Source organism: Crocodylus porosus, unplaced genomic scaffold, assembly GCF_001723895.1.
Source record: "Crocodylus porosus isolate Cpor-Errol unplaced genomic scaffold, CroPor_comp1, whole genome shotgun sequence".
NCBI classification, from domain to species: domain Eukaryota; kingdom Metazoa; phylum Chordata; order Crocodylia; family Crocodylidae; genus Crocodylus; species Crocodylus porosus.
In genome coordinates this window covers 2154495-2171091 of record NW_017728919.1, presented here as the reverse complement: position 1 = coordinate 2171091, position 16597 = coordinate 2154495, and the positions used below count along the sequence as shown (strand labels likewise).

The window sequence follows — 16597 nt, the reverse complement described above, 5'->3', positions numbered from 1 at the left end:
CCTGGGGGGCGCGGGCGGGCCGTACCTTGCAGGCCTGGTAGGCCTCGAAGGCGCGCACGGCGCTGTCCGTGAGCTTGACGTGGAAGACAGAGAGGCGCGTTCCCCGGCCGAGCCGCCCGCACGACAGCCCGTAGCCGCGCTCCGCCTGCAGCGCCGCCATCTTGGGACCGTCTCCCCGCCGCGCCGCGCCGCCAGGCCCCGCCCCCTGCTGCATCATTCATGAGGGCCGGCCCCGCCCCCCGCGGCCCCGCGCTGATTGGCGCGCTGCGCGGGCTCCCGATTGGATGCCGGGAGGAAGGGGGGAGAGAGCGCCGCGGGGGCGGCTGGGTAGCGTAGTCCTGGCGTCACCGGGGAAGCACGTGTGAAGGGTGGGGCGGGCGCACGAGGCTGCCAGGCGGGGCCGTGCGCTCGGGCCCCGCGCGGTGGGTGCGGAGAGCCCTCGTGGGAGGGGTGCACAGCGCTGCTCGAAGGCCCTTTCATGCCACCCCGCCGGGGCGCTGAGCACCGCCCCCCTGGGCAGGTGGCAGCGGCCCACCTGGCACCGCATGGGAGTGACCTTACGTGTGCCCACGCAGGTGCCCTTCCCTGGGGGCGCGGAGCAGCCCCGAGAGGTGCGCACCCCCCAGCCTGCGCCTCGGGGAAGGGAGGGTGGGCTGGCGGGCTGGCGGCGGCAGGAACTCCTTCCCCGCCGCGGTGCTGGGGCCAGGGCCCCAAGGACGCCCCCCCGTGTCTCTGCTGTCGGAGGGGTGGGCTGGAAGCAGCTAGACGGATCTGCTCCAGCACCCCTTGGCCACGAGCCGGCCTGGGCACGGTGCCGCAGACCACGGCGGACCAGCTGGAGGACGTGCCGGCTGCCCTCGCCGTGCCGCCCTCCTGAGGGCGGGTGACTAAGCACTGGGGTTATCCGGAGCACAGGATGTGGTGGAGGAGCAGGCCTGGCACCCACCATGGCTCCCGTGTTGGCGTTGCTTCCTTCCCCTGTTTGGAGAAGCTCTTCCTTCCCTGCCTAGACAGCGAAGCAAAACTGGGCAGGGGGAAGCAGCCTTGCCTCCTCGCTGCCATTGGTGCTCCCACGTCCTACGCTCGGCCTCTGCAGCCAGAGAGCAGCAGGCGAAGCTGGGGTTCTCCAGCGCTTGACCAGAAAGCCAGAGCTCACCTATGCTAAGCAGTTTCAAAACGGGTGCATCACGTTGCTGGTGTCCTTGGAGTGGGTCCTGGCTCCCAGCCCAAGCTGCTGAGGTCCCCTGCCCAGCGTGGTGCTAGCTGCAGGCCCGTGGCTCTTGCCCCCACACCACAGGCAGGGTAGCGGGCAGCGGGGCAGCCATCAGCGGTCACTCTGCCCTGTTCAAGGAGTTTTCTGGAGCCGACAGGCTGGCACAGAGCAGCTGCCCCAGGTAAACAACATGTGGGAGCTGCCAGGTGCTCTGGGCAGCTGGGTCAATAGAGACGCAGGCTGGCTTCTCAGTCACTCGCGGCTAACTTGCGTCTTTAGGAGCTGCTCCAGGGGCCCTGGAACGAGCTTCAGACCAGCACCGAGCTCTCCAGCAGCCCATGGCTGTGGGGCAGGTTACCTCCCTGGGTGAACAGGGAGATGTGAGCTACTGGCTTCAGAGCATCCTCTTCCTCCCCCAGCGCTGGCCTAGAAGGGAGAGGCTGCACTGGCTTCAACCCCGCCACCGGCTGGCCCCTTGCTTGGCCAAACAGAGTAGCTGCCACTCTTGTGGTCCATTGCAGGCCGGTCCAGTGACCCCCGTACTTAGCCTCACTTAAAGAGCCGCCGCAGGGCAGCTCCAAGGGTCAGCATGCATCCAAGCGCCAGGCTCCACGTACGACAGCGTGGGGCCGGACCTGGAGCTCTGTCCGGCTGCAAGGAACAAGGAATTCCCCCTGCACTTCCAGGCAGGCAGCCGTAGGGGCAGGGAGCAACCTCTAGGGCCGATGTGCAACGTCAAGGAGCTCAAAGGGACGTTAAGAGCAACCCCTTGCTGCCAGCACTTCTGGTGGCTTCTCTGCTGCCCTCCACCCACTGCTGGGCAAGGCTGGTCAGCAACACCCACCGGGTCTGTGCCATGCAAGGGTCCCCCAGGCACATGAGATGCTGCTGGGCAGGCTAGAGGAGCCTCCACTGCACCCAGTGCAACACAGGCCACCAAACTGGGGTGGCTTCAGGAATCTGCCACCCCTGTGGCCCCTGCTGCATTATGCTGGAAATAAAGAGGCCCTGGGCACAGGAGATGCAGTGAGACCTGTCCTTTAATTGGGGGTTTCACAGCGAGGTCAGGAGAGAGGGCAGGGCCATGTCCACAGATAGCAGCTGGGCCCCAGGGGCACAGCACAGAGACAGAGCAGCTGGGAAATGCAGGCACAGGAACCGAGCTGGCCAGAGAGCTGCAAGGCCAAAGAGACGCCCCACGCGGCCCAGGCAGGGGGAATGCCGGGAGGCCGAGCCTAGGACACAGCCAGGAGGAGGTGGAAGTGGGGACACTCAGGCCTTCCCCTCCTGGGTTGTTCCTGCCAGCTCTCTCTGACTGACACCAGGCATCGCGGGCATGGGACAGCTCTGAGCTCGTCTCCCATGGCCCCAGCAGGCTGGTGAAGTGGGGGGCATGGGCCAGCGGTGTGCCCATGCAGGCAGCCCTCCTGGAGAGCTCTGGGAGGCTCACGGCTCCTGCACTGCTCCAGCAGCAGGCTGCATCTAGGGTGGGTGCTGGGGACCCCCTGTGCAGGAAGCAGGGCTCAGCATCAAGCAGCATGCTAGAGTCCGCTATGGGGGGAGCCGCGCAGCCGGGATGGCCAGCGCTAGCAGGGCTAGGGCAGGCAGCCGAGGCCGCGCTCGCTCCACTGCTGGACCTAGCAACAACCAGCTGCATCCATGGGCCAGGGTGCTCCAAGAAGCCCCCCAAGGCAGGGCAGGGCAGGGCAGCCAGCCCAGGGACCCCAGTCCACACACGCAGGGCTGGCCTGGGCTCCTTCCCTCCCAGCCCTGCTCCTTCTGGGGCCACAGAAAGAGCTGCACCCGAGCACAGGTGCTGCTCCTTGCCTGGTGAGGACACCACGGCGGGCGGCACCAGCTGGGCCACGTGGGCTGCTCTACTGCCACCAGGTGCTGCAGGGGCGGGGGTCACAACAGCCCTGTGCAGGGGAGCCTCTCGCACCCTCTCCTGCTGCAGAGCACCCCTAGCAGCCACGACTGGGGCAGGGGCTTAGTGCCTGGACTGGGCAGCAACTTGGGGCTCTTATCCTCTACATACAGGTATAAGCCAGGGCTTCCCATCCTAGCAGAGCGACTGCGGGTGTGAGGAGGGGGCAGGGGTGAGTGCTGGATCTGTCACCAGGGGCACCGATCACCTCCAGCAGAGAGAAGTCGTCGTCATCATCATTGTCGTTTTGGCAGTGCATGGGGAGGGAGCGCTGCACCGAGCTGAGCTCACCTTGCCAGGCCCAGCACAGCTGCTCCCCAGGCCTCTCACAGACCGGCATCAGTTCCTGGCAGCGATGACAACCGACAAGGCCACACCACCCAGCGCCACAGCCGTCGCGCCAAAGAGCCACTTCCAGGGAATCGACTGGAGGGAATGAAAGTACCGATGAGCACGGCCGGACATGGAGCCCTCCTCAGCACACCCTGGCCCAGCAGAGAGGCCTGCTCCAGCAGGTGGGGAGCACAAGGGGCCAGTCCCAGGCTGCTCTTGGACTAGCAACCCCGCTCCCAAGCTGCGGCCGAGACACCGCAGCCAGAACTCCTCTGCCTGCCAACTGGAGGATCTCAGCACAGGCAACCACTTCGATCAGAGGCCCGATCTCTCCAGCTGGCACTGCCGCCAGAAGCAAAGCAGCAGCTCTGTTTTCCTGCGGTGAGCCAGGAGCGCTCCAGCAGGCACAAGACGAGGATGTCCACATGCGCCTGGACACTGCACCCCGGGCACAAAGGAGTGGGCCCACAGTGAGCTACCACCCACCAGAGACCATGGAGGAGATGACATGTGTCCTCCCCTCCCCGTGTCTGCACACCCCTGCCACTCACCCAGGGTGACTTGTCTTTGCATTTAACAGGGGTGCTGCCAGGGCTGGGATTCCCCAGCATCTTTCTGTACATCTCCGTCTCCACAGTCTTCTGGTCCGCGTGCTTCTTCACCAGCTTGGAGAGCTCTGCGTGGATTGTCTGGGGACAAGATCACGCACATAACTGGAACGACCAGTCCCCTCTCCCTGGCCCAGCCCGTCTCCAAACAGAGAGGAGCTCCATGCAGAGAAGAGCAGAGCTCGGTGCCAGGGGGGCCGAGGACTGCCCGCGCCACCCCGGGTTTTGCGGGTGCTGCGCGATGCAGCTCCGACACACTCACTACTGCTCATCGCTGGGGCAGGAGATGGCAGGGACAGAGCCTGTTTGTCCCTGCCGGCCAGGCCGCCTCCAGCAGGGCTTACACCAGTCCCAGGCTGCCTGGATCCCTCCTCCAGCACCTCGACCCTATCCCAGGCCAGCCTGCATCTGTGAGAACTCGCCAGACCCCTCCAACCCCAGGTCCCTCCGAGCACCCAGGAAGCAGCTGCGTGTCCTGCCTGGCTGGGGCTGCTGGCCAGGGCACAGCCTTCCAGAGCACAAGGGACTCCAGCAGGGCTGGCGTCTCCTCTCCAGCGAGGGCAGGACAGGACACAGGATGGTCTCCGAGGACATGCTGGGCAGCACAGGCCCTGCAGCTTCCAGCCTCTCCCAGGGCGAAGCCACAATCAGCACGGCACACCTTACGCCACGAGACCGAAGCCACGCCTGGGCCTGAGCTCCTGGCAGCCGGCTCCGTAGGTGCTCGGCACGACCGACGAGTGGAGCTGGCTGCACCAAGCCTCGCTCTCCTGCCTGACAGTCCGAGGTTTGCCTCTGCACCGAGGCCCAGGCTGGGTTCGATCCCCTTCCCTCCACTGCCACTCACGTGCCCCAAAGCGCAAGGCAATTCTGAACAGGTTTTGACTGAGCTCAGATTCTCGCCTTTCTGAGCACAACAGGGAGGGCCTGACCTCCGCAGACCAAGCTTGGCAAGATCCAGCTCACAGGAAGCAGAGCCTGGCAGCAACCTCGTCACCCAGAGAGGTCTCCAGGGGTGTTAAGACTAATAAGAAGCTTTTGCCCATGCAGCACAGAGCAGGCAGAGACCTGGAAGCCAGTGTGAAGCTGGACTCCAGCAGGACCTCTCAGCCCTGCTGCACTCCCCAGCACCTTCTGCGCTTGCTTAGCAGCCATGGTCATTCACCAGGGCCCGAGAATATGGAGTGAGATCTGCTCCCTCCAGAACAGGTCACTGCACGCCCAGAAGCAAACGTAAAAGCCACCAGGTTCCCCGAGGGGCAGGCCAGCCCCGGCACAGCTGGGAACATCACTCCAGCTGCCAGTCACACCCAGCTCTTGCACCAGCACGCCCTGCGAAGGTCCCCGTGCTGCAAGCGGTCCCCCCTCAACCCTGCCCTTGAGGCTGCAGCATCTGGCACGCACCCCACCGGGCTCTGGGCCAGGGCCCCAGCTCCTTCCGAGCAGCCGCTCTCCAGTTCCCAAAGCCCACGTCAGAGCAGGCGCAGGCCCGGAGGAGCCCGAGCGGGAAGGACACGAGCCTCCGGGCAGGCATCCGGATCCTTGGCCCCGGCCCCAGGCTCAGGCGGTGGCACGGCGCCATCTGCTGGGGGCCGGGCTGCTCGGGGCAGGCGACGGCGCCCCCACCCCCAGGAACAGCCCCGTGCAGCGGGGCGCGCCCAGGCCTCCCCTCCATCCCTTCACCGTGCGCCACGGCAGGCTCCCCCCCACCCCCGCCAGATTTCCTCTTTTGGGGCCTTGGAAGAGAAGTGGGGGGTTCACTTTCCGGTTCTCACAGAGGGGCAGGAACTTCCGATGGAAGTTTTCACTTTTGTTTCACAGGAATAGATTTTGGTTCTGAGGGAACGCACGTAAAAGCCGGCTGCTGCTGTGAGAAGGGGGAGCCAATTGCACCGCATCGTGGGGGCGCATTCTGGACGGCGACAAGCAAGGGCAGGCCAGTCTGGGGCGTGCTGCTTCCACCAGGCCCGGGCTGTCAGCCGGCTCCGTTCAGCTAAAAGCAGCCCTTGACGCCCAATGGCTTTTGTGCGAGCTGCAGGTCCGTGGCCAGAGCAGTCTCTGGCCATGCAGGGGCAGCGAGGCACTGGCATCCTGCCCAGCTTGTGCAGGACCGGAGTCTGAGCGTCAGCGTTGTTTACTTGTTTTGCAACAGGCAACAGGTTCCCAACCGGCAGCCCTAGGAGCCAAAGTCTACTCTGGGCCAGAAGGACAAAGCTACGCAATTAGATTGCTGTTTTGCACCGGCTGTAATCTCGTACATGACCAAATCATGAACTACGTCACTCTGCCTGCCAGTTCATTGCAGCTGCTTCCCTGGCAGCCTCACAGCCAGCACTTTGCTGTACTTGTTCTACTGGTCATGGCAGCATCCTACATTTGGGTAATTTCCTTTCCAAGCACATTAAAAGGGACAAGATCCCTGAGCAGTCCCTGCTCACACGCACAGCATGCAGGGAGCGCTGGCAGCCCAGCTTCCACCACTGCTCACATCCCACATGCTCAGCTGCTGGTTTCCCCCTCCAGCCAGCACAACTGCTCTTTCAGCTCCTCTCTCCTACATAAAGACGAGTTCCTGAGTTGCCTAACGTGAGCTAAAACCCCAGGAAGATGAGACCACACATTGCTTGGTCCAAGCCAGCAGCTCAGGACAGAGGACCTGGCGCACTAACTTGAGTTACGAACATGCCTGCTCTTGAGCCTGGCACATGCCACAACAGTGCATGCTCCACAGGAAAGGGGCTGCTCGCCCACCATGTGTGTTCAGCACTGGGTGTGGCAGGACCTCATCCTGATTTTGGCTGTCACGTGCTATGGGAAGGTGGAGTCAGGAATAGGTTGCAGTGAAATGCCAATAAATAAAGCAATGGAAACTCCCACAGAGGAGAAGAGCCTATGCCCAGAGCAACGCACAGCTCTGACCCACATGTGTCTGGATGTGTGCATGCCATGGCTGGCTCCTGCCGTGGCCCTGGACCCTGGAGGACCTGGTGGAAGCTGCAGGGGCTGGGACCGCAAGTGTAGGGTGATCTTTCACAAAGCCCAGAGCTGGCAGAGAGCCCTGCGGGGAGCAGCGAAGGAGGCAAGAGGAATTTCAGGACTGCAGCGAGGAAACCCAGGAGGTCAGCTCACTAACCCCAGGCAGTGCCAGCTTGGCTCTGACCCCCAGAGAGCCCCGCATGCAGAGCTCCACAGCACCCTGGAGGCGGGAAAGGTGCACTGGGGAGCTAACAAGCAAGAACAAGGAGCCCCCAGCAAGCAGGTACACGGGTCTTGCAGGAGCAGAGCCGCAATGCCCAGCACGAGCGTTGAGGCTCCTGGCAGCAACAGCCCCGGGGGCAGATCCTGGCAGCGTCTCTCATTCCCAGCCCTGCTGTGGCCACACAGCCCAGCCCCAGCTGGCAACAGGACAGACACCCACCTTGTTGGAGGGCTCCAGCTTCAGTGCTGCCTTCAGGATGGGGATGGCTTGGCTGTACTCGCCCTGCTGAGCCAGGACCTGGGGAAGGATGCATAGTTCACAGAGGAGCTCTGAGCTGCCCCTAGCCCTACCACACATGGCTGCACCCGGGGTCCTGGCACTGAAGGCCCAGGAAGGAGGGAGGCAGCCTGCCGAGACCCTCAGAGCACCCTGCCCCAACCCACCCTCACCTTTCCCTTTCGGAAAAGTGCCTTGATGTTCTCCGGCTGGTGCTCCAGGACCAAGTTGCAAGATTTCAGGGCAGCCTCGTAATGGTCCAACTTGAGCTGAGAGGCTGCCAGGTTGTTGAGGCATTTCACCTTCACCTCCAACAACTCGGCCTCCTCCTCAGGGCTGAAGTCAACTGCAAAGAGTATGGAGCCCAGTTAGACGTGGGCAGAGGCACTGGTTGCAGAGAGTACAGCTGCTTCCCATCATGGCTTGAGCACCAGGGGGACCGGTCACCACGCTTTATATGCTGCAGCAGAGCCCAGCTGCACCCAGCAAGGACTGCATGGGTTTCCCTGGGGACCTGCTGGGAGGCTGCCTGGCCTGGTGCAGGTGGAGAGGAGCCTGAGCAGTCTCACTTGGCAGAGAACAAACCTCACATCAGTACGAGGTGGCCGCAGGGACCAGGCCGCAGGGACAGGCGGTGACACCCGTGAGCTGGGGAGGAACTCATGGGCTTTAGAGGGACTGGAAAGAAGGGAGAACATGATGCAGGGGAAGGCAAGGACCCTGGCATGAGGCTGCCTTGAGAAGATGCCTCAGGAAGAAGACAGCTGCTCACCATGTCTGTAGCTAGAGGGCCAGAGCGCTGGAGCCTGGAAACAGTCTGGGGATGGTGCAGGCAGAACTCACTCGGGCCCCAGCTGACTCCACCCCCACCAAGCAAGGCCCCCCCAGCAACCCCTGCCGTCTCCACCAAGACAGGAGCCAGCGAGCCGAAGCAGGCAGGCACCTTTGGAGCTGGAGCCGATGACCCTGAGGGCAATGTCATAGGAGTTAATGGCCAGCACGTAGTCAGCCTGCTGGTAGTAGAAGTTCCCGCGCTCCCGCTTGCGGTTGGCCAGTTTGATCTTGGCCCTCCCGCTGAGCAGCTCCAGGTCGGGGGCGTCCTGCACGGCCAGCAGCTCCACCTCCAGAGTGAGGGCGGCGTTGGGCGGGATGTCAGGGCTCCTGCTCGGAGGGAAGGGACACGCTGACGCCTCTCGTGCAACACGGCGCAGGACAGGCCAAGCTGTGGCTACAGACCCCCTGGGCCGCTCAGGCCCATTCAGCAGCTCAGTCTCAAGCACAGCCAACCTCCGCCCAGCAGAGCCCCGGCACCTGGTATCGCTCGCGTGCACCTCCCCGTGCATGAGCCATGTGGCATTAGTGCCACTGTACAGCTCTGGAGACCACTGCCGGCCTGCAGAAACCTCACCCCACAAAGGTGAAGCAGCGCTGGGCCCGTGACACACTCACACCTGGGCCAGCTGCCAAGGGGGCTAATCAGGACAGACCAAGACCAGCCGCTCACTCCACAGCCCCCCGGGGAGACTGTCCTGGTGGCAGCTCTGCAGGTACCCAGGGCCACACCTGGCCCTGCCACCCCGAGGCCCCCGCAGGGACGAAGGGTCCACCCAGCCCCTGTGCTCACCTGCCCTGGGGGCCGTAGCAGTACTTTGCATCAGACACGATCGAGGCCATCTCTCCCGTCTCCAGAAGCTGCGTGCACAGGTCTAGCGCCTGCAGGAGCCGGGAGGGGAGAGGTTAGGGGGGCACTCCCCCGTCAGGAGCAGAAGGCCCTGGGGGAAGCCACGGTGGGGGTGGGAGAGCAGAGCAGCAGCGGGGTCCGTCCACCAGCCCAGTGCTGCAGCGGGTCCAGGACATGCTCAGGGCCCAGCTCCCAGACTGCAGGGGCAGTGAGGGACCCCACAGCTCAGCATAGGGCACGATGGTGATGGGAGCATGAGCCCTCATGTCCCTTCATCAGCAGCCCTCCTCTTAGCAGGAGCAGCGTGGGGCAAGGGGCACTGCAGGGCAGGAGGCACCTGGTGCTGGGGCAGCAGGGGACTAGACTGGACGTGGCAGCGGACGGGCTCCAGCGTTCCCATGTCAGCAAGCCAGGCTCCGTGCAGGGCCCCGTGCTCACCTGCAGGACGTCGCAGTCTCCCAGGGTGAAGGTGAGGCCGGGGTTCTCCTCCACCACACTGCCGTCCTCCAGCATCATCCTGAGCCGCACGGTCACGTTCTGGCCTTTGCGCGGCCGGCTCTCCACGCCCTGGCCAGGCACCAGGGTCTTCTTCTTGAGCAGGCCGTTCCCTGGGCACAGAGGGGAGACAGGAGAGGGTGAGGGAAATGCCCGCACCGCTCACCTGATCCCAGCACATTCACGCCCTCGCCTGGGAGCGAGCCCCACGCTACTAGGCACTCACCCAAGACATCCAGCCACTCCTCAGCTGCCGGTGGCTCCTCGCCCGCCCCCTCCCCGGCAGGCTCTGGCCCCGAAGCCTGCACGCCCTCCTTCCCTTTCCCGACATCCTCCAAAGGGGGGAGTTCACTCAGGTCCTCCTCCTCCTCCTCGTCTAGGACCTCAAAGTCCTCCCCGCTGTCCAGCATGGAGGCGCTGGCCTTGGCCTGGTCGGGGGAGCAGCGGTCCAGGGAGCTGCCGGCCGGCTCCTCCCCTCCGGAAGCCATGGCAGCGCGGCGCGAGCGACCTGGGGAGGCAGGAGGAGGGGGCTGGGTTAGGTCGGAGCTGCAGCTCGAGGATGGAGAGGCAGCCGAGGGGAAGAACTCGGAGTTTGGAGCCAGGCGCTCGGCGGAGAAACGACCCCAGCTGCAGCAAGGGCACGCCGCTCTGCAGCCTCTCAGTCTGCGGCGGGCCGGAGCGGCGCGGGCCCGTGACGGCACCACGAGCACCGGGGAAGCTGCAAGTGACTCCACCGAGTGCTGGCGCAGGCGGCATCGCTCCACGCTCAGAGACCCGTCGCGACCCCCACCCCGCAGGCAGGGGGCTGCGCGCCAGGCAGCGTGCGACGGGCCACACGCAACGCCCCGGCAGCACGAGACGGAAAACCTGCGCAGCCCCGCCAGGCCCGGACCTCTCGCTGCTCCGGCTTAGGCTGCGACGCGGCGCGGCGGGAAGGCACCGGCAGCTGCCAGGCGGCAGCCCCCCGCGGGGACAGGCAGCGGGAAGAGGCGGCCTGGGGTGCTGGGCAGGCAGCAGAAGGAGTTGGGAGGGACTGGTGGCGGCGGGCTCCCCCCCGGGCACTGCTGGGGCAGGCTCCCGCAGGAGCGGGGGTGCAGCCCCGGGGTCCCCGGCCCCCGGGCCGCAGCCCCTCGGCCACGTGCGCCCGCGACCCCCAGCACCCACCGGCCCCGGCAGTCAGCTGCTCGAGCCCCGCCCCCTCCTCCCATTGGCTCAGCTGACCCCAGAACGCGGCTGCCATTGGCGGGCGGGGCCACTATCACGCGGGGGGTGGAGCCCCCCTTAAAGGGGCCGTCACCGCTCATGGGGCAGCAACAGGTGAGTCCCAGCTGGGCCCGGAGCCCCGAGGGGACGCCCCACCCCGCCCCGCCCCCGATTTGTTGTTCCACCTCTCCGTGCTGCTTTGATGCCCCCCCCCGCACAAGGAGGCAGCGCCTCGCTCCCCCAGCCCGCGGCTGCCCACGCCCCGCGGTGCCGGACACGCGTGAAGCCCCGCCCCCTGGTGGCGTCTCGCTGCCTTCCACCACGCCCTCGCGGGGGGACGAGTCGGGAGGACCGCGGGCTAGAGCGCCGCCTGCAGCGGCGGCTCCGTGCGGCGCGCCGCGGGTTACGCACGCGTGACCCCTGATCCCGGAAGTTCGGCTCCAGCTTGGGGACCCCACGAGCTGCCCCGCGCCGGGCGCCGCCATGTGAAGGCCGCGGGGGCGGACAGGTGCGCCCGCAGGAGGGGAGGGGGGCAGGTGATTTGCCGTGGGGGGCTGCCCCGTGAGGCCTCCCCGGGACCCCCGTGTCTCCCCAGGCGGCAGCCGACGGGGCGATGGAGCCCACGGCCTCTGACGTGTTCTGCAGCCGGGTGCTCAGCATGGTGAACGTTGAGGACGTCAACGCCATCATCTTGGCCCAGAAGAACATGTGAGTCCTGGAGAGGGATCGGCAGCAGCAGCAGCGTCCCTGCCTGCTCCGGGGAGGTGGGACCCCTCCCTCCGCCCTCGCCGCGGGGCAGTGCCTGCCGGTCACTCCTGAGGATTCGCGGGAGGCCGCGTGGCAGGTCCGTTCCGCCACTTTCGAGGCCTCATTCTGGTTCGGGAGGCCCAAGCCAGCCCTGGGCAGGGAGGGCGGGGCAGGGCTGGGCAGGAGGCGGTGGGAAAACCTCCATCGTTGCCCTTGGTTACGCTGGGCTAGGGGACGAACGGGCCAGCGCTCTGCAGGGCCATTAGTTGCCCCCGTCGCTGTAGGACAAAATCAGGATTTTAGGTGGGAAAAGTCTGCCTTCCCTCATTACAGGGGGATGTGGGCACACTGGAAGGGTGCAACAGGCTACCATCGGACCTAGACAGGTTACAAGGGTGGGCGGACGAGAATAGGATGGGTTTCAACACAGACAAGTGCAAGGTGATGCACCTGGGGAGGAACAACCGGCACCATACCTACAGGTTGGGGAACTCCCCTCTTGTCAGCACGGAGGCGGAAAGGGATCTGGGGGTCATCATTGACTCCAAGATGAACATGGGCTGGCAGTGTGGGGAGGCAGTTAGGAAGGCCAACCGCACCTTGTCATGCATCCACAGATGCATCTCGAGCAGGTCCAGGGAGGTGATCCTCCCCCTCTATGCGGCACTGGTCAGGCCGCAGCTGGAGGACTGCGTCCAGTTCTGGGCGCTGCACTCCAGGGGGGATGTGGACAGCATGGAGAGGGTCCAGAGGAGGCCACTCGCATGGACAGGGGGCAGCAGGGCAGGCCCTATGAGAAGAGGCTACGGGACCTGAACCTGTTCAGCCTCCACAAGAGAAGGCGGAGGGGGGATCTAGTGGCCTGTTACAAACTAGTCAGGGGGGACCAGCAGGCATTGGGGGAGTCCCTGTTCTCCCGAGCACTGCCAGGAGTGACCAGGAATAATGGTCACAAGCTGGCAGAGGGTAGGTTTAGGTTAGATATCAGGAGGCGCAACTTCATGGTCAGGGCGGCTAGGGTTTGGAAGCAACTTCAAAGACAAGTGGTGCAGGCTCCTACCCTGGGGGTGTTTAAGAGGAGGTTAGATGCACACCTTGCTGGGGGTCGTTTGACCCCAGTATTCTTTCCTGCCATGGCAGGGGGTTGGACTCGATGATCTGCTCAGGTCCCTTCCGACCCTAGAAACTATGAAACTATTACGCTGGTTTGTCTCTGTCCTTTGTTTCTCCTCCTTCTTACTGCTTTTGGGGGTTTTGCCCATTTTTTCTGGTAACTTCCCCTTGGTAGAGGCTAGTTTGGGCTTTGGTTTTGTTCTGAGAACTGCAGACCAAAAACAATGATAGCTTCTTGGGGTCCTTGGCAGGGTACAAACCTGTATATGTGGCTCTTCTGGCAGAAACGCAGCTGTCAGAGTTTCAACACCTGTTCAAGGACAAGACGGACCATTGTTTTCTTGCTTTGGCTTAGGGGTTGGCGGGTTGTTTGGAGCTAAACGTGGAGAGCCTGGTCTGGTTGCGTTTTGTCTCTGAGAACATGTGGACAAATTCTGCATGTCTCCTTCTCCCCAAACTAGGCTGGATCGATTTGAGAAAACCAATGAGATGCTGCTCAACTTTAATAACCTGTCCAATGTTCGCATGCAGCAGATGAACGAGCGATTCCTGCATCACACCAGGACGCTGGTGGAGATGAAGAAAGATCTAGATAGTATCTTCCGGAGAATCAGGTGGGGTCCCGTTTCGAGAGCTGTGGGGGGAGCTGCATGCGGGTGCAGTGCCTCCCGGGTGTGGGGTGGGGGATAGAACTACAAGGGAGTCCTGCCACATGCCCCCACCCAAGCAGGTTGTTGGGACACGGTGTCTCGAAGGAGACAGGAATCTCGGCCTCGGACCCTTTGAGGGGGAGCTCAGGAGGGTCGCACCAACAGGGACACACAAAGCACTTCTGCTTTGCCGGACAAGAACTTGGAGGGAGTGGGAAGGGAGCAGTGGGGGTTGTGCTGCTACTCCCAATATTCAGTCTTTGCGTGACTGATCCAGTTACTTCACCTCTTGGTCCCTGTGTACAATTAAGATGGTTGAGACCCACCTTGGAGGAGTTGTGAGGCTTGAATGTGCGCAGAGGGATTTGAGGGCCTTGGTTGGAAGGTCTAGAGAAGCAATACAGGCCACTTGAAAACCTCTAGGCTTTTACTCTGGGGAAAGCCTTGTCTTTGCTGAGGTGGTGGTGTCACGAGGCTGCTGCAGTTCTGTAAAGCTGTGGTGGTTTTGCTGATTTACAACAGGTAGGTTGAGAAATGGAACATGCACAACGGCTAAATGCCTAAAGTGGGACGAGCAGCATGGGGAGTACTGATGGACGTGCCCTGAGTGGTCATGCGAAACCTCTCAGCCCTGGAGCGGAGCCCCTTCCTGAGGGAAGGAGAGAGGGAAGGACTTTGGCCTCCCTTAGCACTTGCTGCAAAACTTAATGAAAAGCTGCTGCAAATACAAACTTCCTCTTGGGGAACAGGTGGTGAAAGGAGATTTAACCAAGATGGTGACGCTTCATGCCTCACTTTAAGTGGGGCCCAGAGCTCATTACCGGCTGGTGTTAAAGTTTGTGTTTGTGCTGCAGGCCAAACATTGCTGCACGAGGGCATTTTACCTTCATCTGCCTTAAGGTTTCATTTAAAAAAGGGCTAGTTAAAAGCTGGTTGGGTTGAACGTGCAGCTGCTGATTGGTTAGTGCATGTGCAGGGCATCGTTGAAGTGCGTCTCTCTCTTTCCCTTTTTTTACAGGACTCTGAAAGGGAAGTTAGCTAAACAATACCCAGAGGCTTTCAGCAGTGAGTGTCTTCTTGTTGTTTGACTTGCACCTTTGTTGATTTCCTCGCAAATTGAGAAGTCTGAAAAAACATGACCTGCTATGCTCGAATCTCAGGATTTCAGAGCAAAAAGTGAAGAGGGATGCAGGCTTGTGCCAGCATCTGACTCCAGTTGGAGTCTCTAGTTTCCTTGTTGGATGCCTCCATGACACCCAGCAAAGATGGGGGTTGGGACCTGGGGGAGGGGGTTGCAAAGCAGCCAGAATTTCACACTTGAGATCCTTGTGCTTTTGCTGGACTGCCACTTACTCTGAGTTAACGTGAGCGGCACCTGGGGCAATACCGGGAAGCTGCCCACTCCTTCCAGGTGGTGTGAGCAGCGGAAGTACAGAACTTGTCTCTTCTTTCAGATATTCACGAATCTCCAATTCTGGAAGATGATGATGATTTCGATCCTATTCCCAAAAGCACAGCAACGACAATTGCTACCTCTGAACAGAGCACAGAGTCCTGTGACACAAGCCCCGACATTATTTCTCCAACCATGAGTCAGGATTTTGAGGATTTGTCACAAAGCCAGTATGATTCACCGGCTGTCAACGGACAGAGTCTTACAGATGACGAAACGGCCCATGACCTGGACTAAGGGTGTCGGGAATGTATGGCACGAGCCCAATCAGCCGCCTGAACTGTGCAGCACCCATGGACTTCCTGGCCTGTATTTATATTCGTGTGTTTCCTTGACCATTTAATTTCTGGGGAGGGGAAGTGAAGGTCCAGCAGAGGAAGGTCCCTGTCTTTCTACCTGCCGTCATCTGATCGCAACCCCCAAGCCTACCTGGGGTGGGCGAGTAAATGGATTGAAATGTCTTTATCTGTTTGCATTTGCGTGTTCAGGAGAGAGCAGAAGCCCCAGTGGGCGGGTTGGGATGTTTAGTTCCTTGGAAACAGGGGTCTTGTGCTCTCAACAGCTTCTGTGCGTGTCCTTTTCTTACAGAATTTACTGTTTCTCACCCATCTCAGCCTCTGTAACTTGCAGTGCATGTCAATCTGGCAGCCCTCCTGTTGGCCTGGTACAGGGCTCTGCTGCAGCGGGCAGGAGGGGTATGCATGGGAAGCAAGAGCTGCTTCCGTCCTGGGGAAATGCTCTCCTTTATGGTAGCAAAATGGCCCCGTAGACAGGGCAAATGTAAGCCACAAGCCAGTGCTTCCTGTAGCCCTGTGCGTGTTCAGCCGCTGCGTGGAACCTGGCTCCTCTCCCCGGTGCTCTGCTGCCCCGTTGCTGTGTGAGGGCCGCTTTTCTAACCGCACATACGCTGCTTAGCAGAGACCTGGCAGCTGGCAGGCTCTGACCAGGCCACGGCTGCAGCTCACGCTCCCCGTGTGTCGCCGCAAGGCTCCGAGTGCTTGTATTTGCGTATTTCCCCCCGTGCCCTTGCTGGCACAGGGGCTGTCTGGGCACGTCTGCCTTTTGTGTGTGTCCCTAGTGTCACCCTCATCCATGCCCACAGCACAACCTGCATGTGGCCCAGGGGTGCAGGGGGAAGGCTCCTCTGGCCCTGGGGAGATTTGAAAGCAAATATTTTTGTACAACAGTGGAGAAAATAACCCAACCGCGCAAATCCCTCAATAAATGATCCATCTGCACCCTGTCTTGGCCTCGCTACTAATACATGATTCAGGAGCTCTTGTAGTAAGAGGGTTAGGCCCCCCCTTAAACTACCATGAAGATCTTTCACATAAGTCAAGAATAATCCTGTGTCCAACTCCCATCACTAAGCTGCCAAAACCTGTGCGTGCCAGCAAAAGGGATCTCGCCAGATTCATAAACTGCCTCTCTCCTTCACTGCTCCAAGTGCGTTGCCCAACCTCTTGCCATGTGATTACTGCTCAGATTAGTTCCTAATCTGGAACGGTCACTCCCGTGGCACGTTGTGGGGGGAGATGAGGTGGGTTGGAGGGGCAAATAATGGGAGAGCAGCCACCAGGATGAAAGCCAGGCTGCAACGGATTGTTTCCAAGGGCAGTGCTGTGCAGCCAGCCTCCCCTGTACCGTCTGTGAAAGGGGACACGTGCGCGTGCAGAAGTAACTGCTTGAACACTGGAGG

The 16597-nt window shown here is 62.0% G+C and overlaps 3 protein-coding genes across 4 annotated transcripts in view; 1 reads left to right on the top strand and 2 right to left on the bottom strand.

Annotated features, from left to right (window-relative positions):
• The window catches only part of ELL (elongation factor for RNA polymerase II), a 61138-nt gene extending 60949 nt beyond the window's left edge, over positions 1-189 (bottom strand). For both annotated transcript variants that reach the window (XM_019538360.1, XM_019538361.1), the window contains exon 1: positions 26-189. In XM_019538360.1, the coding sequence (XP_019393905.1) occupies positions 26-160 (135 nt within the window). In that variant the 5' untranslated portion in view covers positions 161-189. The remainder of the gene's footprint in view (positions 1-25) is intronic.
• A 2046-nt stretch (positions 190-2235) lies between these two features.
• Positions 2236-10987, bottom strand: FKBP8 (FK506 binding protein 8). Its single transcript, XM_019538355.1, has 9 exons — positions 10897-10987; positions 9959-10240; positions 9676-9845; positions 9181-9269; positions 8500-8717; positions 7730-7902; positions 7500-7577; positions 4025-4162; positions 2236-3566 (listed from the first exon to the last, which is right to left on the bottom strand). The coding sequence occupies exons 1-9, from the start codon at positions 10970-10972 to the stop codon at positions 3480-3482; spliced, it is 1311 nt and encodes a 436-aa protein (XP_019393900.1). The 5' UTR covers positions 10973-10987; the 3' UTR covers positions 2236-3479.
• A 356-nt stretch (positions 10988-11343) lies between these two features.
• On the top strand, positions 11344-16141 carry KXD1 (KxDL motif containing 1). The gene is made up of 5 exons (XM_019538357.1): positions 11344-11443; positions 11531-11643; positions 13257-13409; positions 14464-14510; positions 14900-16141. Exons 2-5 carry the CDS (start codon positions 11549-11551, stop codon positions 15133-15135), a joined length of 531 nt encoding a protein of 176 aa, XP_019393902.1. The 5' UTR covers positions 11344-11443; positions 11531-11548; the 3' UTR covers positions 15136-16141.
• Positions 16142-16597: the final 456 nt, after the last annotated feature.